This window comes from Oncorhynchus clarkii, unplaced genomic scaffold (assembly GCF_045791955.1).
Source record: "Oncorhynchus clarkii lewisi isolate Uvic-CL-2024 unplaced genomic scaffold, UVic_Ocla_1.0 unplaced_contig_9918_pilon_pilon, whole genome shotgun sequence".
NCBI classification, from domain to species: domain Eukaryota; kingdom Metazoa; phylum Chordata; class Actinopteri; order Salmoniformes; family Salmonidae; genus Oncorhynchus; species Oncorhynchus clarkii.
The window spans coordinates 1-23904 of NW_027258723.1; the positions used below are offsets into that span (position 1 = coordinate 1).

General features: G+C 40.7%; 1 protein-coding gene across 1 annotated transcript; it reads left to right on the forward strand.

Moving 5' to 3' along the window:
* The first annotated feature begins 10940 nt into the window (after positions 1-10940).
* Positions 10941-19907, forward strand: LOC139398340 (C-type lectin domain family 4 member M-like). Its single transcript, XM_071144388.1, has 7 exons — positions 10941-10998; positions 11287-11622; positions 12298-12433; positions 17209-17265; positions 17477-17621; positions 18418-18518; positions 19760-19907. Exons 1-7 carry the CDS (start codon positions 10941-10943, stop codon positions 19905-19907), a joined length of 981 nt encoding a protein of 326 aa, XP_071000489.1.
* The last annotated feature ends 3997 nt before the right edge of the window (positions 19908-23904 follow it).

Here is a 23904-nt window from a genome sequence, read left to right on the forward strand (position 1 = left end):
ACCTGTAGTTAGTATTACATCCACCCAGGTCTCTGTCACAAACACTACAGTTGTACCTGTATTTAGTACAACATCCACCCAGGACTCTGTCACCAACACTACAGTTGTACTTGTAGTTAGTACTACGTCCAACAGAGGGCCAGCTTTGACTCTGTCCCTGTATCTAAGGATCTGTGTGATGCTTTCTCTCCTCCTGTGGAAGAGAGTAGAGCTGTAGAGTTGTATAATAGTTAATGTAGATAGATGTCATGTGGAACAGTGGAATCAGTGCAGAGAGAGTTGTGTCATTAGATGTAACTGGTATGTATATGTTATACTAAAAGACAAGGTGGATATATGAACTTTTTCTCATAATACATGTGTCAGCTTTTTATTCTTCTTTCTATTCTCTTAAAAGTGAAACTATGGAGATGTTGTCAGAACTTCTGCTTTTTCATTCTGAGTAACTCTTCAGTCAGCATAGATAGAATAAAGACCCCTATATGGCCATCGGTGGCCGGTCACACTTTGGGGGGAAGTTTCCCCTAGGTACAGATCTAGGATCAGGTTTCCCTCCCCCAATCTTAACCTTAACCATTAGTGGTGGAAATGTAAAACCAACCTAAGATCAGCATCTAGGGGCAACTTCTCCCCCTACACCACCAGTCACAGAGTGAGATCCATAATGTGTTCTCCATGTGAAGGCTGGGGGTGCTGTAAACTCAGTCAGGATATATGTAGTGTATATGTCAAGTAATAGGATCACAATTTATTTTAGCACATCCAAAATTGGGACCCTGTGAATTCACACATACATCGTATAGCATGATATATAGTAATGTAATGTATTATATTGTCACACTAAGACTGGTGGGAGTCATATCATGTATTATATTATCACACTAAGGCTGGTGGAGTCATATCATGTATTATATTATCAAACTAAGGCTGGTGGAGTCATATCATGTATTATATTATCAAACTAAGGCTGGTGGAGTCATATCATGTATTATATTATCAAACTAAGGCTGGTGGGAGTCATATCATGTATTATATTATCACACTAAGACTGGTGGGAGTCATATCATGTATTATATTATCACACTAAGACTGGTGGGAGTCATATCATGTATTATATTATCACACTAAGGCTGGTGGGAGTCATATCATGTATTATATTATCATACTAAGGCTGGTGGGAGTCATATCATGTATTATATTATCACACTAAGGCTGGTGGGAGTCATATCATGTATTATATTATCACACTAAGGCTGGTGGGAGTCATATCATGTATTATATTATCACACTAAGGCTGGTGGGAGTCATATCATGTATTATATTATCATACTAAGGCTGGTGGGAGTCATGTGGTGGCCTGTGTTGTGTTGATTTCACAATTTATCATCCACTGCGGATGACTGACAAAGAGTTTCACTACCTAAAGTCACACAGACCCAGGACAGTGCAGGAGGAAGACACAGCTATAGATGTATATTAGAGTTGAGGTTAGATGTAGAAGTTAGTGTATTTTATCAGCAGTGTGTTAAGATGTCAGAGGGAGTCTATGAAATCCCAGATGGATTTAATGACGATGAGCCTGATGCAATGAAGAACACAGACATTGATGGCCAATCATATGCCAACGTAAGAGCCTTCAAGCCCAGTCCAAGAGATGGAGTTGTTGCTTCAGGTAAGATTGCACGAACACACACACACACACACTACAGTGAGTGAGTGAGTGAGTGAGTGAGTGAGTGAGTGAGTGAGTGAGTGAGTGAGTGAGTGAGAACGTTGTCATAGTAGGTTGATGTTACATCACTTTCTCACAGATCCAGTTTTGATTTTTTTTAAATCTCTCTCTCTTTCCATTACATTTTCAAATGCAAATAGTACTTGGCTTCTTTGATGCATCTACAGTTCTCATGGAATGACATCCATGAATCAAAACATACACTTTTAGGAACGTGATTGGAAACTCTCTCTCTCTGTGTTTTTCTGGTAGTCTAGTTACTATGCTGATAAAGTCCTTCAGTATGTACTGTGTATTTCCAACCTAGTCTCAAAACATGTTGTATTATTCTGTACGTATATCAGAGACACTCCATTTTAATATGATATATTACCTTTCATATGGTATGTATCAATTTGTGGATGCCCATCAACCATGTTGTATGAATTGTTACAAATTACAATGTGTATGATATGTTACGAATTTGCAAAAACAAACAATATGTTACGAATGTCCTAAAGATATGAATTCTACTAACATTAGCAAGCTGGTAGTAATTACTATGTTGATGGTTGGATACAGTGGTACGGAGGAGAGGAGATAAGAGGATAGGAGGAGAGGAGATAGGAGAAGAGGAGAAAGGAGTAGATATGAGGAGGTGAGGAGATAGGTGGAGAGGAGAGACTAATTGAGATAGAGCCTTAGTGTCAGAAAGACACAGAAGAGGAAGAAGAAAATTAAGAGAATGATGAAGACAAATAATTGTTTTGTTTAGATTTAGAGCAGAGAATGTAGACATACTGTACTCTGTAAAAGTATTCTTCATTATTTTTATTAGAAACATGTCATGTGATTTTGTAAAAAAGTGGGACCAATTATTAGCCTATGCTTATCACTTTAATAATAAGAATAACAAAGCACAGATTAATAAATAAAGGAACAAAGTTCTTTGACAAGGTCGACCAGCTTCCTGATTGAATGTGATTGGATACTTAAAACTGTGTGACCTGGACACACACAGAGGGCAGAACATTACTGAGAGGAAACGTTCCACAACAAATGCTTGTTTTGTTCGATAATGTCCATCATTTATGTCCAATAGCTTCTTTTGTTAGGGCGTTTGGTAAACATATCCAAAAGCGCGATCTGGTCCAGTCGGACGAAACGTTCAAAAAGTTATATTACAGGTCGAAGAAACTTGTCAAACTAAGTATAGAATCAATCTTCAGGATGTTTTTATCATAAAGGATCAATAATGTTCCAACCGGAGAATTCCATTGTCTGTCGAAAAGCCATGGAACGAGAGCTAACTCTCTCGTGACCACGCATCATGAGGCTGTGACACTCTGCCAGACCACTCACTCAAACAGCTCTCAACAGCTCTCATCCGGTCCCACTTCACACTACAAGCCTCATTCAAGTTTCTAAATACTGTTGACATCTAGACATCAACATTACCCATATCCCACTGTGTATTCGATAGGGCTGAGTTCAAAAACTACAAACCTTAGATTTACCACTCCCTGTTGGGATTTTTTCTCGGGTTTTTGCCTGACATATGAGTTCTGTTATACTCACATATATCATTCAAACCGTTTTAGAAACTTCAGAGTGTTTTCAATACAATACTACTAATAATATGCATATATTAGCATCTGGGACTGAGTAGGAGGCAGTTTACTCTGGGCACACATTTCATCCAAAAGTGAAAATGCTGCCCCCTAGCCCAAAGAAGTTAACAGGATATAAAACATAATATACTGTCCATTGTACAGTGTGTAGATACATAAAGTACCAAAGGATATTTTAAGGGGGCAATTAGAATTAGCCTTTATATGGAGCAGTCTGAGGATATTTATGCTACTGTAGACAGGGAGAGCTGTGGACAGGATACTGTGAACAGGAACACAGATAAACAACCTGAATCTCAGAACACTGGTAAGTACACAGTAGTCATAGAGACACACATGGAAGTTTAAAGTAATGGTTATTCTCCTTCCACTTGCCGCATAAAAAATTGTGCCTATGTTAATGTGATGCGGTTGGCCGATGCCCCATGCTCCAAGACTTCAAAAGTCAACTGAGTAAAATAAACTGTAACAAACAGATTATTACATATTCAAAAACAGAATACAATGTGTCTTCCAAATATAGGTCTTACTTCACAAGGGAAAGCTTTGGAATTGATATACTTATGGAAAAGGATACATTAAATGTTAAATACTACAGCTCCTAAATGAAACATTGTTCCTTTAAGACTAGAGGTTAAATGATCTGAAATGTTCGAGGCTCTGTATTTTAGGATGTTTACTAACTGCTGAAACATTAATTTTGATGTTCATAAAGTCCAATGCAAATCGCCAATGTGTATTTCCAACATGGTCTCATTGCATTTGTATTATTATGTACGTAAATCCGAGTCACAAGTCCCCCTCAACAGGAAGAGAGATGGTGTGAGAAAACATCACTTTAAAAGTGTGATTGTGTCTCATTGATGCTATGTACAGTACCTGTGTCCACAGAGCCTGATAGCTCAGGGAAGAGACCCTTCCTAGTTGCTGCAGTGTGTCTGGGGCTGCTGTGTGTTCTACTGGCTGGGATCATAGGCCTGTCTGTCTACTGTAAGTCTGAAGTTATAATTCCTACAATTCACCAGCATTCACCTACAATTCACCAGATTATCAATTTTATTGATACACTTTGTTGTTGTTAAAACAGATGATGGGGTCTCTAAGAGCTTCTTAGCCTATAAGACCAACTCATCTGCAGCGATAGAACAGCTACAGACCAGCTACAACAACCTGACTAAAGAGAGAGACCAGCTACAGACCATGACTAAAGAGAGAGACCAGCTACAGACCAGTTACAACACCATGACTAAAGAGAGAGACCAGCAAAGAGACTGAGAGAGATTTTCTTAACTGGAGGCTTACCAATCTCAGTGAGTAAACCTACAGTAATTAATTATCATTAATCCCACACAACTGATCATGAGTCTCTGTTCTTTCATTAAGTGTCCAGTGTGATAAATTGAAGGAAATTCATATTTTCATCAATATTTTCAAACCTGTTCTGAAGGCTGGCAGAAGTTTGAATCCAGTTGGTACTTCCTGTCTACTGAGTCCAAAACCTGGAAGGAGAGCAGAAAGGACTGTTTGAAGAGAGGAGCAGACCTGGTGATCATAAACAGTGATAAGGAACAGGTGAGAGAAAGAGGGAGAGGGAGTGGGGATGGGTGTGCAAGGGGTAAATATGTTCAAACATAAACGTCAGTTAATTTATCTTTCTCAACAACAGACTTTTCTCTTCAACCTCAAGAAGAGAGTCTGGATTGGTCTGACTGACTCTGTTAAGGAGGGGACCTGGAAATGGGTGGACGGCACCCCACTGACCACGAGGTGAGAGATGATAACTAATCTGTCAATACGGCTCCATTCAACCTTTTCTATACAGGTTACTGACATTGATGATAGCAGTCAACGCAGATAACTATAAAATGAAAAATGTCTACATATTATTTAGTATTATGATGTTGTAACTGTGATATCTGACTGTTTTTAACCTTGTAGGTACTGGTGTTAACCATGATATCTGACTGTTTTTAACCCTGTAGGTACTGGTATTAACCATGATATCTGACTGTTTTTAACCCTGTAGGTACTGGTGTTAATCATGATATCTGACTGTTTTGAACCCAGTAGGTACTAGTATTAACCATGATATCTGATGGTTTTTAACCCTGTAGGTACTGGAATGACAAGCAGCCTGATAGTAAAGATCCTACTGGGGAGGAGGACTGTGTTGAGATACATACAGATTGGACTCCACTTAAGGCATGGAATGACATGTCATGTGACAGGAAACTCAACTGGATTTGTGAGAAAGTGTTTTAACATCACCATGACAACGTACTATAACACATACAGCAGTTTATAGTTTACACAACTTTATTCTTCATTCTCTCTCTCTCTCTCTCTCTCTCACACACACTCACACACACACACACACTCTCTCTCTCTCTCTATCACACTTACACACATTTTCACACACACCCGCACACACACATACATGCAGGTACACACACACATTCAAATGCACCTATTGTTGTAATAGTTTGTTGTATCATATTAATAAAATTCCTACTTTTTTCCTGTTTGTAGCTTCCTGTGTACCAGTAGTTATGTTTGACATATCATCAGAGTCAACAGGAAGTTAGTACATTTGACAAAAAATGTTCAATACAAATGTATTCTGCTCCAATTGAGGCCTGGTGATGACATTCTCTACATTACCAAACCACCATTACATACACTGTATAGGAGGAGGTGACTGTATCACCAATCAATGAGTGTAGTAGAGATATCAAAGGATGTTACTAAGTCATCTTTGACCGTCAGTCTTTGTTGTCAAGTCACATACAATATCAAATGCTCATATTTGACTGATGTTCCCTTATAAGGGTCCCAAAAGAGTGAAGTGGATGTTTTCAGTTGTTCAAACAGATGTCACTCAACATCTCATCCTCACTGGTTAAGACTACCCACCCTCAATATCCACTTGGAACAGTTTGTAGTGTCACATCTATTGTCTGGACATTATAATGATGATGATGATGATGTTTGTAGTCCTGGACCTCCTGAACATGTTGATGTATATTTGGGAGTAAACAGAGGGTCCAAATCAGCAGAAAGGTGAAAGGAAGGAGGAGTTCTGGAAACTCCCTGAATTATCTTGGGGCTGTTAAATATGATATTTAATATATGTTAACAACTAGTCTTTATTCTCCACTTCCCCTCTATGATCTATATCTTCCTGGTATGATAGTGTCCTGTCCATCATCACAAATAACAAGTCCCATTCCCTGGGCAGGAGGACTGTGTAGAGATGTACTCTGGACAAGATGACCATGTAGAGACATGGAATAATTTATATTGTTCTGCAGAAAATGGTTTAACAATAACCACTGTAACAATGTCTCACACTCACACAACTACACACGCAAGTTTTCAAACTTGTAAACATTTTTGTATTATCATAGCCACAACTTCCCGTGAAATGTTGTTGTTTCTTCCATAGAGTTAACAGCTACAGCAGTCACACAGACAGAGACACACTGATGACTCAGAGACAGAGATATCACAAGAAGAAGAGACTTAACGTATAGAGGGCCTGCAGTTGACGTACGACGCCTCCAGGCGGCCATGTTGGAAGACCACCACATTAATTCTAGAACAAGATACTTAATGTACAGTTGGGGGGGACACGACTCCCCATCCTTGGAAAAATATGATTTTTCTCCACAATATATCAATGTAAACATAACTATGGAACATCAATAATATTAATAATACGCAATGAAAGCACTTGTGCTGATCATAGACACTTAATAGCGTGTTTTTAAGTTTCAAAAGATTGTCACACCTCGCCTTTTGCCACACAATGGTTTAATCCACAGCATCCCACAACTTAGCAGTGTTACATGATGCAGGTACTGTGCATGTGTGGGAATCTGACAGTCTGTTTTTGGTGGCTGACCTCCAGTATGTAGTTCAAACAAAGGATATGTTAGACATTTCTTTACTTCTCCCACTCAATACAAGAAAACACATTTATAACCGTCACCAGTCTTCATTTTCGCTGCATCAACTTACAGATCACTCTCTATGTTAGCTAGCGGTTAGCTGATGATTGCCAGCTAGCTACAGTAACATCAACCAGTTTTTGCAGCTATTTGAATATGAGTCAATGAGAGAAGCTAGCAATGCAATGTACTGTTCCTTAGCTGGCAAAGTAACAGAGGGTTGATGTCTACCGTCTGAAAGGCCCTCAATGCACGTAACTAACGTGAGGTTGATCCAGTCAATCTCACCATAGCGATTTTGTTTTATGTTGGCAGGGTTCACACACAAAATAGCTACATTTGCAGAGCTAGCGCGCAAACTAAAAAAACAAATAGCTAACAAGCTAGCTAGTACCTATTACATTTATGTGGTGTCGTCAAAGATGGAATCTTTGCTAACATCAGTTTATTCCAAGATTAGCATGCAGCTGTAGTGCTTCGAAGTCCCTGTGATAAGGTTAGCGATAAACTGAACAGAACTACACTCTCTTCTACCATTGTCTTAAATATCTTTAATGACCTCGTTGCAAAAGGTAAATTGTCGCTAGGGGACTTGGAAGCACCTGTGTGCCGATCTTGGAGTAAACTGACGATAGCAAAGATTATAGCAAACACCACAGAAACGGAACTGGTGCTTGCTAGATCTGCAAATTCAGCTATTGTTGGAAGCCAGCCAATATTAAACATAAACTATATTAAAAGTACAAAACGTTGCAGCATACGTTGTGTAAATGGTGAACTCATACAGCTGTCATCCCTTGTCACTGCAATCCGTTTCACATTTGCCAGCTGACTAGCTAGCTTCCTTTTAGATCGAAGCCCAACTAGAATGATAGAAGATGATGATAGAAGAACATCTAGAATGATAGAAGATGATAGATGATGATGGTAGCCAGCCAGGTAGAAAAATGGCAGAGAAAAGACAGACATCAAGAGTATTTTTCAGAAACCAAAACGCAAAGTAAGAACCACCTACTAGCCTAATATCTCAGACTTGTTGATAAAATGTTCATAAGAAAGAAGTGAAATGATAATGGGAATGTTTCACAATGATGTCATTAGGCAGAGCAGGCTACAGATGGCACACATACAGTAGAGCTGGGGACAGATGGGCAGGGACAGACTGGCAGAGACAGACTGGCAGGGACAGATGGGCAGGGACAGACTGGCAGAGACAGGGAGTCTCAGGTAAGTTTGTTGAGTCTTTGTTTGGCAACATTATGAAAGGTTCTCTCTTTTTTAGACTTGTAAAATTGGGACATAATTGGAAAATGCCATGGATACCCCCACTCTCAACTTAAACTGGTGACTGAACTAAGATTTGTTAAAGGCAATGGTATTGCGGTTGTGATTAATTATGTAGTTTTGGGTACCAGTAGTTAGGAGTATGGCCAACACCTTATTTATTTTCTTGGAGGCAGACTGTGAGTCAGTGAGGGTGGTGAAACAGAAAGAGCCACGGAGAGAGACTTCACAGGACAATATCACAGCCACGGCAGGACCAGGTGTCAACCTTGTTGCCAGCAGCACCAGTATAAGAGACAGTGGCACGCCATTGTCCAGTTACCTCAGTGATGGCACAAAACCATATCAGCCACACACACAATTTATAGAACCACAAACTCTTGCCAACAGAGTGTTGAGGTTTCAAGAGAGATGGTTTTGCGATTTCCCCTGGCTACATTATAATCCATCAATGAAAGGAGTGTTGTGTTTTCACTGTAGCCAAGGGTTTTCAAGCCAGCCATCTTTTGGCCAAAGAGCGGATGTTGCCTTCATTAGTGCAGGATTTAGGAACGGGTGGAAAAGCCATTGAATAATTCACAGCACATCAAAACAGCCAAACCCACCGCCACTGTGTAACGGTAACAGCACACCAGCTAAATCCAATCAGTGTCCAGTTATCCAGCGCGTGGGGTAAACAGTAGAAATGACGAAAGCTACCTTGCACTGTATGAGAAAGCAACAACATTGATTGACTCCATTGAGTCCATTGAGACACACTCAAGACGATTTTCTGGCAAAGCAGTGGATCACTATAGGGCAGTATTTTTTAAAGTGTTGGACGGAGTGGAGGTTCAGTTTGACGACCGTTTTGAACAGGACAGTCTAAACATTCTGTAAAAGTTGGAAAGAGAGCTTCTCACGGGGGAGTTGGATGAGTCTCTAGATCAGTACCCTGAGCTGAACATAGATTCTCTTTCAGTGCAGATCCCTCTCTTTGCAACAAATACCCCTGTAGCAGCAGTGGAGAGGCAGCAGACGTCCTTGGGAGGCTTCCAGTGGAGGTGCCGGGGGTTGGTTGACCAAGTTGAGGTGCTGAACAGAATTCTGTTTGTGGTACCAGTGTCTTCATGTGAGGCTGAGAGAAGTTTCAGTGCACTCCGTAGGTTAAAGACTTGGCTACGGGCCAGCAGGGGCCAAGAGAGACTGAACGGCGTAGTTGTCTGTAATGTACATTAAGACAGGCTGGATAGTCTCGAGGGAAAATATCTGCCAGCAATTTGTTGGATCCTTTGAAACCTACAAACATATGTTTGTTTATTTTGTTCAGTAGTGTGTATAGCAGTGGTTCTCAACCTTTTTGGGGTACTGGAACCCCTGCATATTTTGAGGCAAGGTGGGCAAGGTTTTGAGTGGTCCTCAGGGACCCCCACCACCTCTATATTATATGTAAAGTTACTGTAATCCTTGTGGTGCTGAATACGTTCATTACACTTTTCACGGCCCCTTTACAATTACACCAGGGACCCCTAGGGGTCCATTGACCCCTGTTTGTGAACCCCTGCTGTATAGTGTGATATTTGTGCTTTTGTTTAGTAGTTTTCAGTTTTTAGTACATGACAGTACACTTACTAATTATTTATATTATGTTATTTTATTTAAAATTGTATACATTGTGTCACATACTTGTCCATAGCTGCTGTTTGAAGGGTTGAGACACTGACTGAACAATAAATATGTATTTTTGAAGGACATTTTGGTTGATTTATTTGGGTTATTCATTGAAGTAGTTATTTTGCTTTTACAACTGTACTTATTCTGAGCTTTCTGTTCTACTGTAGTAGACTCAGGCCAGTGGCACATGTTTAATGACTATATAAATGTATCAGAAAAAGTCAAATAAAAAGGTATACGGAGACCAACTTTGTGATGCTTCTCAATGGAGATGATTTTAGATGAGATCACACCATGTTCATTGTATTTATGAAAACTGCACCCATACACAGTGTACCATTGCCACCTACTGGCCATGCTTGGTATTGCTGGTTGTAAATACAAATACCTGCATACATACTGGACTGATAAGGAACACTGCTATAACTATTATTAGTTGTAGTATTATAATGGTTTAAACATTTGAACAAGTTGGGACAACCCTTCAGTTAACTACTGCACCTATCAATTATCCAGATGTAGTAATTATGGTTCCTCAATATATATTTAACATATTACAACGTAGGCTATGTGTTACAGCAGGAATTGCCCCCCCCCCCCTCAGGAATTGCTCTTGAGAAAATGTAATGTAATTGTCCAATCCAAAGTTGATATCAGCTTTTGCCCCTGCAGTAGACCGACATAGAAAGAAAGACCCAGGCATTGTTAAATATGTCAAAGGTCATCTATACTGAACCAGATATGAACAAGAAGGTCAAGTTTGACAGAGGTGAGATGGAGGAGAGGATTGTGGATATCTACGTCAGCGCAGACACCCTGAGACATAAATGTCTCTTGTATGTGTCCACAGAGCTTGATTGCTCAGGGAAGAGACCCTTCCTAGTTGCTGCAGTGTTTCTGGGGCTGTGTGTGTTCTACTGGCTGGGATCATAGGCCTGTCGGTCTACTGTGAGTTTGTGTCTAAATTCATTGCTTATCACATAGTTGTAAGAAGTACAGGCTACTAAGCCTATTTAACTTGTGTTTTACCTAGTAACTATGTGTTTATACTTTGTAGATAACAGAGACAAAGATTCTGAGGATAAAAGGAACAACTTGTCAGAGTTTTCCCTTAATAAGACCAACACAACTGAAGAAAGAGACCAGCTACAGACCAGATACAACCACCTGAATGAAGAGAGTGACCAGCTACAGACCAGATACAACAACCTAACTGAAGAGAGAGAACAGCTACAGACCAAATACAACAACCTGACTGAAGAGAGAGACCAGCTACAGACCAGATACAACAACCTGACTGAAGAGAGAGACCAGCTACAGACCAGATACAACAACCTGACTGAAGAGAGAGACCAGCTACAGACCAGATACAACAACCTGACTACAGAGAAAGGCCATATTCAGTCAAAGCTTTTTGAGATATAAACTGATAAATTAGAAGTAAAATCAACAATAACTCTATATCAATGGGTTTATGAGTATAGAGATAATGGCTAAGTGTCTCAATGTTTTCACCTTTGCTGAGAGAGAGGAGAGAGGAGAGAGGAGAGAGAGAGAGAGGTGGAACAAGTATACTTTTCATCAGTACACTAATATGTGTGCATTATTTTATAAATATACCAATTGTGACATAAGCTTTATCTTTCTCAACAACAGACATTTGTCTTCAACCTCCACATGAGAGCCTGGATTGGTCTGACTGACTCTGTTACTGAGGGGCCCTGGAAGTGAGTGGACGACACATCACTGACCACAGGGTGAGAGATTTGACCATTTTACCAGGTGAAATGGAGACAAAAAACAAATACATTTTGCTTCCAATCATGTTCATAAAAATGTATGTTTCGACTCATTAATGTCATTCATTGAGAACTATGGATGTATTTTAGCAACCAGGTAATATTTACATATGAAAAGGTAAACTAAATGTGTTGATGACCCATTCTTGCTAATTTTACGATCATCTTACAGTGTTTCTTTAAAACTGTAAAAACATAAGAATATGTGTATAATTGAGAAGGATGTTTGTACCACAGTGTCTGACTGTGTGGTTCTCTGTGTTGTTTAGGTACTGGAGGACAGGACAGCCCGATGATAGTGGGCAAGAGGACTATTGAGGTATACAATGGACAAGATGACCCTGTAAAGACATGGAATGATGACAAATGTGGCACAAATCTCAACTGGATCTGTGAGAAAGAGGTGTAACAATAACCCACAGTAACAAACAGTCCCTCTCTCTCCCCCTTTCTCTCTCCCTTTCTCTCTCTCTCCCTCTAATGGTTGGATAAGGTCCTGAATGGTTAGGTGATGATTCCACCTAGTGGTTAAAGTGAGAGATGAACTCACCATAGAAGTGAAATAGTGGTATGACAGACTGTCTCAAAACACATTGAAGAACAGAATCCTAGGGGACTGACCTTGGTCCCTCTCCTCTAATAGGGTTGAAAGGAGGAGAGGAGATAAAGTCTTAGTGTCAGAGAGCCATAAAGGAGGAAGAAGAAAATAAAGAGAAAGATAGAAAAATAAGACAATTAATTGTTGTGTTTAGATTTAGAGGAGAGTATGTAAACATACTGTACTCTAGAAAATGATTCTTCTTTATTTTTATTAGAAACATGTCATGTGATTTGCAATAGACTTATGCTTAGTAAAATAAAATTGGGACCAATTATTAACCAATGCTTATCACTTTAATGATATGAATAACAAAGTCACTTTTGAATAAAAGGAACAGTTGTCTTTAACAAGGTATACCAGCTTCCTGATTGAATGAGATTGAATGCTGAGAGGGCACACTCACACACACACAAACAATGCTAATGAAAGGTGAGAATGACTCACAACCTTCACTGTACAAGGGACAACGTGTAGGTGACCAAGGACCTGTCTGCTACACACTCATCATGGTGTCTAATGGGGTCTCCACCCTCTCCCTCTCTGTTCTGTCTGTGAACCACAGCAAGTGACAGGATGTGTCACGGCTCTATCCACCAATAAGAAACAGACCCGTGTGTCCTTAATGGCACCCTATTCTCTACATAGTGCACTACATAGGGAAATAGGATGCCATTTGGCCACCAGTTACTGAGGGAGAGAGACCAGTTACTGAGGGAGAGAGACCAGTAACTGAGGGAGAGAGAGCTGTTACTGAAGGACAGAGACCATTTAAAGAGTGAGGGAGACCAGTTACTAAGGATCAGATACCAGTTAAAGAGTGAGAGAGACCAGTTAAAGAGGCAGAGAGACCAGTTACTGAGGGACAGAGACCAGTTACTGAGGGACAGAGACCAGTTACAGAAGGAAAGAGACCAGTTACAGAAGGAAAGAGACCAGTTACTGAAAGAGAGAGACCAGTTACTGAAAGAGAGAGACCAGTTACTGAAGGAGAGAGACCAGTTACAGAAGGAAAGAGACCAGTTACAGAGGGAGAGATACAATGTACAGAAGGAGAGAGACCAGTTACAGAAGGAGAGAGACCAGGTACAGAGGGAGAGAGACCAGTTACAGAGGGAGAGAGACCAGTTACAGAGGGAGAGAGACCAGTTACAGATGGAGAGAGAACCGTTACTGAAGCAGAGAGACCATTTACTAAGGGAGAGAGACCAGTTACTGAGGGAGAGAGACCAGTTACTGAGGGAGAGAGACCAGTTACTGAGGGAGAGAGGCCAGTTGCTGAGGGAGAGAGGCTAGTTACTGAGGAACAGAAACCAGTTTAAGAGTGAGAGAGACCAGTTATTGAGGGACAGAGAGCAATTAGAGTGAGAGAGACCAGTTACTGAGGCATCGAGACAAGTTACTGAGGGAGAGAGACAAGGTACAGAGGCAGAGAGACCAGTTACTGAGGCAGAGAGACCAGTTACTGAGGCAGAGAGACCAGTTACTGAAGGAGAGAGACCAGTTTTTTTATTTAAAAAAATTATTCACCTGTATTTAACCAGGTAAGCTAGTTGAGAACATGTTCTCATTTACAACTGTGACCTGGACAAGATAAAGCAAAGCAGAGGGACACAAACAACAACACATGTTGTTGAACAGGCGTACAGTCAATAACACAATAGAAAAAAGAAAGTCTATACAGTGTGTGGAAATGGCGTGAGGTGGTAAGGCAATAAATAGGCCATAGTTACTGAGGCAGAGAGACCTATTATTGAAGGAGAGAGACCAGTTACTGAGGGAGAGAGACCATTTACTGAGGAAGGGAGACCACCTTTCAGCAGGACAATAAGCTAAAACACAGTTTGACCAAGACAACACTGAATGTTCCTGAGTGGCCTTGTTACAGTTTTGACTTAAATTGGCTTGATAATCTATGGAAAGACTTGAAAATGTCTGTTTAGCAATGATCAACAATCAACTTGACAGAGCTTGAATTTAAAAATAAATGTAAAAAAATGGGCAAATATTGCACAATCTATGTGTAGAAAGCTCTTAGAGACTTACCCAGGAAGACTCACAGCTGTAATCGCCGCCAAAGTTGCTTCTACAAAGTATTGACTCAGGGGTATGAACACTTATTTTTTTGCATTTAATTTTCAATACATGTGCAAACATTTTTAAAACATGTTTTCAATTTCTTATGATGGGGTATTGTGTGTAGATGGGTGAGACAAATAATCAATTTAATCAATTTTTAATTCAGACTGTAACAAAACCAAATGTGGAATAAGTCGAGGGGTGTGAATATTTTCTGAAAGCACTGTACTTATCAAGCATGTTTCCACAGTGTCTGACTCGCTGGTTCTCTGTGTTGTTAACCATCTAGGTACAGGTATCTATCCAAACGCAATAATCTGGGTCCTGCTGGAGAGGAGGACTATGCAGAGAGAACACAGAAACATGTGAGGAGAATCTTCACTGGATTTGCGAGAAAGTGGTTGAACATCACCATGACAACATACTGTGACACATACAGCAGCCTAGTGCACACAACCTCCTCCTCCTGTCTCTCTCTCGCTCCAATTTCATCATTTAAAAGAGCGACTTACAGTAATGAGCAGTGGCGTAAAGTACTTCAGAAAAAATACTTTAGAGTACTACTAAAGTCATTTTGGGGGTATCTGTCCTTTACTATTTATATTTTTGACAACCTTTACTTCACTTCACTTTACTTCAATACTTTTTACTACATACATTTTCCCTGACAACTTGCACATTCATCTTCTGCACATCTATCACTCCAGTGTTAATGCTAAATTGTAATTATTTTCGCCACTCTGGACTCTTTATTGCCTTACCTCCCTAATCTTACTACATTTACACATACTGTATGTATATCTATTGTGATATTGACTGTACGTTTGTTTATCCCACATGCAACTCTGTGTTGTTTGTGTCGGACTGCTTTGCTTCATCTTGGCCAGGTTGCAGTTGTAAATGAGAACTTGTTATCAACTGGCCTACCTGGTTAAATAAAGGTGGGGGGAAAAAAACTAAAGTACTCATTACATTTTGAATACTTGGCAGAACAGGAAAAATTGTGAAACACGTGGTCATCCTAACTGCATATATTCTGGCAGATTTCCAGTACATTAGACACAACATGAGATCAGTACATTAGACACAACATGAGATCAGTACATTAGACACAACATGTGGCCAGCAGCATACCACCCTGCATACCACTGCTGGTTTGCTTCTGAAGCTAAGCAGGGTTGGTCCTGGTCAGTACCTGGATGGGAGACCAGATGCTGCTAGAAGTGGTGTTGAAGGGCCAGTAGGAGGCACTCTTTCCTCTGGTCTAAAAAAAGAAATATCCCAATTCCCCAGGGTAGTGATTGTACCCTACACTGCCCTGTGTAGGGTGCAGTCTTTTGGATGGGACTTTAAACGGGTGTCCTGACTCTCTGAGGTCATTAAAGATCCCATGGCACTTATCGTAAGAGTAGGGGTGTTTACCCTGGCTAAATTCCCAATCTTGCCCTTGAACTGTCACCCAGTCAACAATTGACTCATTCATCCCCCTCCTCTCCCCTGTAACTATTCCCCAGGTTGCTGCTGCAAATGAGAATCAGTCAACTTAACCTGGTAAAATAACGGATAAATAAAAACAGGACATTAGACACAACATGAGGTCAGGACATTACACACAACATGAGGTCAGGACATTACACACAACATGAACAGGAGAAGAAAATGCCCTGACCTTAACCACAATGTTACTATTTCATCACCTTCCTCTTTTGACATTTCCCTTTTATTCTGTGGATGAAGTCATAAACAGTTAGTCAAAGACTCAGAGCAGAGATAGGTACAGTAAAGAAACAGACACAGGGGCAACTATATTACCAGAATCTGTATATAGATAGAAAACACAGTAAGTTGTTGGAGAGGTCATCTATGCTGAGCCAGATATGAACAAGAAGGTCACGTTTGACAGAGGTGAGATGGAGGAGAGGATTGTGGATATCTATGTCAGTGCAGATACCCTGAGAGACGGTGAGACCAGCACCAAGAGAGAAGAGACAGTAGACACTGCTCCTAATAATGGACCAAGAGACCAGCACTCAGGTGACACACACACACACACACACACACACACACACACACACACACACACACACACACACACACACACACACACACACACACACACACACACACACACACACACACACACACACACACACAAAACATAACAGTATATTATGTGTGTCCACAGAACCTGATAGCTCAGGGAAGAGACGCTTCCTAGTTGCTGCAGTGTTTCTGGGGCTGCTGTGTGTTCTCCTACTGGCTGGGATCATAGGCCTGTCTGTCTACTGTGAGTTTGTGTCCAAGTTCATTGATTATCACCCAGTTATATAGAGGCGCTGGTTACTAAGCCAATTTACCTGGTGTTTAACCTAGTAACTATGTGTTTATACTTTATAGATAACAGAGCCATCAAAGATTCTGAGGATAAAAGGAACAACTTGTCACAGAGTTTTTCCCTTTATAAGACTAACACAACTGCAGAGAGAGACCAGCTACAGACCAGATACAACAACCTGACTGAAGAGAGAGACCAGCTACAGACCAGTTACAACAACCTGACTGAAGAGAGAGACCAGCTACAGACCAGATACAACAACCTGACTACAGAGAGAGACAGGCTTCAGAATTTGCTTTGTGGTCAGTGAGCTGGTTTTCATACCTTTCTTTATTATAAAGTACATTTTTCATTGAGATCCAGTGACTGATGGAAAATAAAATGTGAAGTTTATTGTATTGTATCACATTGTATAAGTGTTGTGTCGTCAAACAGAAAAAACATGTTGTTCAGACGGATGGAAGAAGTTTGAATGCAGTTGTTACTTCCTGTCTACTGAGGAGAAAACCTGGGAGGAGAGCAGACAGGACTGTCTGGAGGGAGGAACAGACCTGGTGATCATAAACAGCAAAGAGGAACAGGTGAGAGGAGATAGCACGAAAGAGAAGGTTGAGGGGGGGGGGGGGGGGGATATAGGTCTGTCGGGGGTAGATATGGTCAAACAATGAGCTTCAAAAGTATTGGGACTTTGACAAATATTTTTTGGTGGGGCTTTGTGCTCCAGCACTTTGGATTTGGAACGACACAATGTCTATGAGGTTGACGGGCAGACTGACAGCTTTCAGTTTATGGGATTTGTGCATCTTTAACTTTCTCACTCATCATTATTGACAATTCATTCAGCACTATCCGTAGTCATGGTAGCATCCACATTTATGTGGAAGTGTTTATAAAACATAATATATACTTATTTACATGTAACGTTACTCCAAATCGACACAATACATTATTAACCATTCATTTCTATTGGGCACAAAATAATGTGAAACACAACCAAAACTAAATGCAAATTCATCCAACACGTTTGTAGAGTCACAAGCTAGATGTAGTCATTGCATGCTAGGAATATGGGACCAAATACTAAACACTTTGACTACTTTAATACACATATAAGTGAATTTGTCCTAATACTTTTGGTCCCCTACAATGGGGGACGATGTACAAACAGTGATGTCATTTCTAAACGGTTCACTCGATATGGATGACAAAACCCGAAACTGAAAGCTGACGGTCCGTACTTTAACCTTTAACCTTTAATGTGTAATTTCAATTCCGAAGTGCTGAAGTACAGAGCCAAAACAACAAAAAATGTGTCAGTTTCCCAAAACTTTTGGAGCTTACTCAACGCAGTGTATATTGTATCTTTCTCAACCATAGGAGTTTCTCTTCCACTTCAAGAAGAGAGTCTGGATTGGTCTGACTGACAGAGAGACAGAGGAGACCTGGAAATGGGTGGATGGAACACCACTGACCACAGAGTAAGAGATGTCATGTCACGTCAATGGGCTTTCTAGCCAGCGCCGCTCCATTTCTCATATGTCCATTTGTGTTGTCTTGTTCCATACACACCTGGTTTTCATTCCATAATCACACTGCATGTATTTAGTTCTCTGTTCTCCTCCATGTCTTTGTGTGTAATTGTTTATTGTTATGTGGATATTGTCAGGCGCCATACTTGTGTTATCCTCTGTTTTTTTGGCACGTTTATGTTTTTATGTGCTGTTCTTTTTGGACTGGAATTAAAGTGTGCCTGTTTACTACACTCTGATCTCCTGCACCTGACTTCGCCTCCGTATATACCCCTAACATGATAACTATTCTCGCAATAATGCTCCAATGAAAATGTTTCTATACAGGTTATTATCGTTGATTATAGCAGTCAACAAAGATATCTTTAGTTATGTATATTATAATGTACATTATTTAGGATTGTAATGTTCTAACTGTGAAATCTCACGGTTTTTAACCCTGTAGGTACTGGTATTAACTGTGATATCTGACTGTTTTTAACCCTGTTGGTACTGGTATTAACCATGATATCTGACCGTTTTTAACCCTGTAGGTACTGGTATTAACCATGATATCTGACTGTTTTTTAACTCTGTATGTACTCGTATTAACCATGATATCTGACTGTTTTTAACCCTGTAGGTACTGGTATTAACCATGATATCTGACTGTTTTTAACCCTGTAGGTACTGGTATTAACCATGATATCTGACTGTTTTTAACCCTGTAGGTACTGGTATTAACCATGATATCTGACTGTTTTAACCCTGTAGGTACTGGTATTAACGATGATATCTGACTGTTTTTAACCCTGTAGGTACTGGTATTAACAATTATATCTGACTGTTTTTAACCCTGTGGGTACTGGTATTAACCATGATATCCGACTGTTATTAACCCTGTAGGTACTGGTATTAACCATGATATCTGACTGTTGTTAACCCTGTAGGTACTGGTATTAACCATGATATCTGACTGTTTTAACCCTGTAGGTACTGGTATTAACCATGATATCTGACTGTTTTTAACCCTGTAGGTACTGGTATTAACCATGATATCTGACTGTTTTAACCCTGTAGGTACTGGTATTAACGATGATATCTGACTGTTTTTAACCCTGTAGGTACTGGTATTAACAATTATATCTGACTGTTTTTAACCCTGTGGGTACTGGTATTAACCATGATATCTGACTGTATAAACCCTGTAGGTACTGGTATGACAAACAGCCTGATAATGCAGGTCCTACTCAGAACGAGGACTGTGCTGAGATACGTAATGACCAGCTTCCTCTAAAGGCATGGAACGACTTGTCATGTGACAGCAAACTCAACTGGATTTGTGAGAAAGCGTTGTAACATCGCCATGACAACATACTGCAACACATACAGTAGAAAACAGTGCACACAATTTCCTCCTCCATTCTCTCTCTCTCTCACTCGCTCTCTCTCAAACCCTCACCCACTCATATATGCATGCAAACATGTTTGTAGTATCATACTAATAATAAAAGGCTGACTTATTTCCTGTTTGTAGATTCTTGTGTTCCAGAAGATATGTTTGACACATCAGAGTCAACATGAAGTTAGTACATTTGACTTCTTTCACACTCATCGGGGGCACTTCATCAATCCATTTCAAATATATTCTTCCTACTTACTACAGATAATTACATGCTCCAATTTAGACCCAGTGGAAACATTCTCAACAGTACCATTCACTCATTGCATACATTGTATAGGAGTTGACTGTAGAGATGTCAAGGTATCAAAGGATGTTACTTAATAATCTTTGACAGTCAGTCTTTGTAGTCAAGTTACATATAAGTACAATATCAAATGCTCATATTTGATGTTGTTCCCCTACATGGGCCCCAAAAGAGGGAAGTGAAGTGGATATTTTCAGTGGTTCAACCAGCTGTCACTCAAAAACAACCAATCAGGTTCATTAAAGAGAAGAGGGCTGCGGCCATTTCCCCACTATGATCTAAATATTCCTGGTATGATTGTGTCCTGTCCATCATCACAAATAGCAAGTCCCATTCCCTGGAAAGGAGGACTGTGTTGAGATATACTCTGGACAAAACGAACATGGTGAGACATGGAATGATTTATATTTTGCTGCAGAAAATAGTTTCACAACAACCACTGTAACAATCTCTCACACACACAAGTACTTACACAAGTATGCAAACTTGTTCAATTAGCATTTATATTAGCATGCCCATGTCCTTTTGTTGATACTTCCCTAGAGTTAACACCTACAGCAGTCAAACAGACAGAAACACAGATGACTCAGAGACAGAGATATCACTAGAAGCAGAGACTTCATGTAAACAGAATTCTGTTTTATTTCGTTAACGAGGCCAGTCAATTAAGAACAAATTCTTATTTACAATGACAGCCTACCCCAGCCAAATCCTAACCGGGATGACACTGGGACAATTGTGCACCACCCTATGGGACTCCCAATCACAGAGAGTTGTGATACAGCCTGGAATTGTGCCAGGGTCAGTAGGGACAACTCTAGCACTTACATGCAGTGCCCTAGACCGCAGCACCACTCAGGAGCACATTCCAGAAGCAGAGACTTAATGTATAGTAGACCTACATAGAAAGAAAGACCCAGGCATTGTTAAAGTTGTCAAAGGTCATCTATGCTGAGCCAGATATGAACAAGAAGGTCAGGTTTGACAGAGGTGAGATGGAGGAGAGGATTGTGGATATCTACGTCAGTGCAGACACCCTGAGAGACAGTCAGACCAGCACAAAGTAACAGAACCAAGGAAAGACCCAGATGCAGACTGTCGAAGTAACAATGTTTATTTTAGCAACAGGGGCAGGTAAAGACAGGTCAAGGCAGGATGGGGTCGATAATCCAGAGTATGGAGGCAAAGCTACAGGATGGCAGGCAGGCTCAGGTTAGGCAAAGGTCGGTGATCCAGAGGGGTCAGGGGCAAGCAGAGTGGCCAGGCAGGCGGGCTCAGAGTCAGGACTGGCAAAGTGGCCAGGCAGGCGGGCTCAGAGTCAGGACAGGCAGAGTGGCCAGGCAGGCGGGCTCAGATTCAGGACAGGCAGAGTGGCCAGGCAGGCGGGCTCAGAGTCAGGACAGGCAGAGTGGCCAGGCAGGCGGGCACTCAGGTAACACACACTCAACCCTATTATAGGAGAAGGTCCAAGGTCCCTCCCTCAGGATTGCATTATCCAATGTGTTTTGTTAAGGAAAGATGAATGGTGAAAAAGCCCATCGACAAGTCTGATATAACACAATTTTACCTCTATGATGAGTTCATCTCTCACTTTAACCACTAGGTGGAATCATCACTTAACAATTCAGTACTGTATCCAACAATCAACATGAGAGAGAGAGAGAGAGAGAGAGAGAGAGAGAGAGAGAGAGAGAGAAAGAGAGATAAAGAGAGAGAGAGCGTGAGAGAGAGCGAGAGAGCACGAGAGAGAGCGCGCGAGAGAGAGAGAATGGATGAATGAATGAAGGAGAAAGTTGTGTGCACTCTAGGCTACTGTATGTGTTACATGTTGTTTTCTGTGTCACAACAACAGACATTTATCAATGGGGTTAAATCAGTCAGTCATGTCTGGATTGGTTTGACTGACTCTATTACTGAGGGGACCTGGAAATGGGTGGACGGCACCCCACTGACCACCCCAAGGTAAGAGAATACTGCTCTATAATAACACTGACCACCCCAAGGTAAGAGACTACTGCTCTATAATAACACTGACAACCCCAAGGTAAGAGACTACTGCTCTATAATAACACTGACCACCCCAAGGTAAGAGACTACTGCTCTATAATAACACTGACAACCCCAAGGTAAGAGACTACTGCTCTATAATAACACTGACCACCCCAAGGTAAGAGACTACCGCTCTATAATAATACTGACCACCCCAAGGTAAGAGACTACTGCTCTATAATAACACTGACCACCCCAGGGTAAGAGACTACTGCTCTATAATAATACTGACCACCCCAAGGTAAGAGACTACTGCTCTAAACCTGGGTTGGTGAGTGGGGTACCGTCCACCCATCTCCAGGTCCCCTCATTAACTCAGTCAGTCAGACCAATCCAGACATGACTGACCTATTTAACCTCATTGATAAATGTATGTTGTTGTGATGCAGAAAACAACATTGTTAATACAAAGTTTTCTTTCTCTCATCTGCCTTTTATTAATCACCAGGTCTGCTCCTCTCTACAGACAGTCCTGTCGGCTCTCCCTCCAGGTTTTTTTTTTCTCAGTAGAGAAGAAGTACAAATTGGAGTCAGAGAATCTCCAAAACATGAGATTACAAAACATGGAATCATGACAATTGTGGCACAAATCATAACTGGATCTGTTATCAATAACCTACTGTGACAACGTTCTCACTCACTCACTTACTCACTTACTCTGTCTCGCTCATGTTGAGGGTTGGATACAGTACTGAATGGTTAAGTGATGATTCCACCTAGTGGTTAAAGTGAGAGATAAACACAACAAATAGGTGAAATAGTTGTATTACAGACTTTCCTATGGGCTCTTTCTCAATTATCAGTCCTCAATTCCTCCTGGCATCATCTATCCTCTTATCCTTCTCAAAGCACATTGGAGTGTGTACAATCCTAGGGGATGGGCCTTGGACATTCTCCTCATATAGGGTTGACCTATGTAGGTCTACTGTACATTAAATCTCTGCTTCTTGAATTAATGTGGCGGTCTTCCAACATGGCCGCCAGGAGGCGTCATACGTTAAGTCTGATTCTAGTGATATCTCTGTGTCGTGTAGTGTCTCTGTCTATGTGACTGTTATAGGTGTTAACTCTAGGGAAGTAACAACAAAATGACACGGGTAGTTGTGAATATGCTAACACAAAAAATTTGTTTGCATACGTATGTGTGTGATTGTATGCATGTGAAAGACACAGTGATTATTGTTAAAACATTTTCTGTGGCACAATATAAACCATTCCATGTCTCTACATGATCATCTTGTCCAGAGTACATCTCAACACAGTCCTCCTGCCCAGGGAATGGGACTTGCTATTTGTGATGATGGACAGGACACTATCATACCAGGAAGATATAGATCATAGAGGGGAAGTGGAGAACAAAGACTAGCTGTTAACATATATTAAATATAATATGTAACAGCCCCAAGATAATTCAGGGAGTTTCCAGAACTCCTCCTTCCTTTCACCTTTCTGCTGATTTGGACCCACTGTTTACTCCCAAATATACATCAACATGTTCAGGAGGTCCAGGACTACAAACATGGGTCATTATAATGTCTAGACAATAGATGTGACACTACAAACTGTTCCAAGTAGATGGGTGGGTAGTCTTAACCAGT

What these genes read in the sequence shown, in the direction of transcription:
- LOC139398340 (XM_071144388.1), top strand. Translation starts at nt 10,941, where the DNA reads ATGTCAAAGGTCATCTATACTGAACCAGATATGAACAAGAAGGTCAAG. An exon ending in GAAGGTCAAGTTTGACAGAG is followed by an intron (nt 10,999 to 11,286) that starts GTGAGATGGAGG and finishes TATACTTTGTAG; the next exon opens with ATAACAGAGACAAAGATTCT. An exon ending in GGAACACCACTGACCACAGA is followed by an intron (nt 18,519 to 19,759) that starts GTAAGAGATGTC and finishes TAAACCCTGTAG; the next exon opens with GTACTGGTATGACAAACAGC.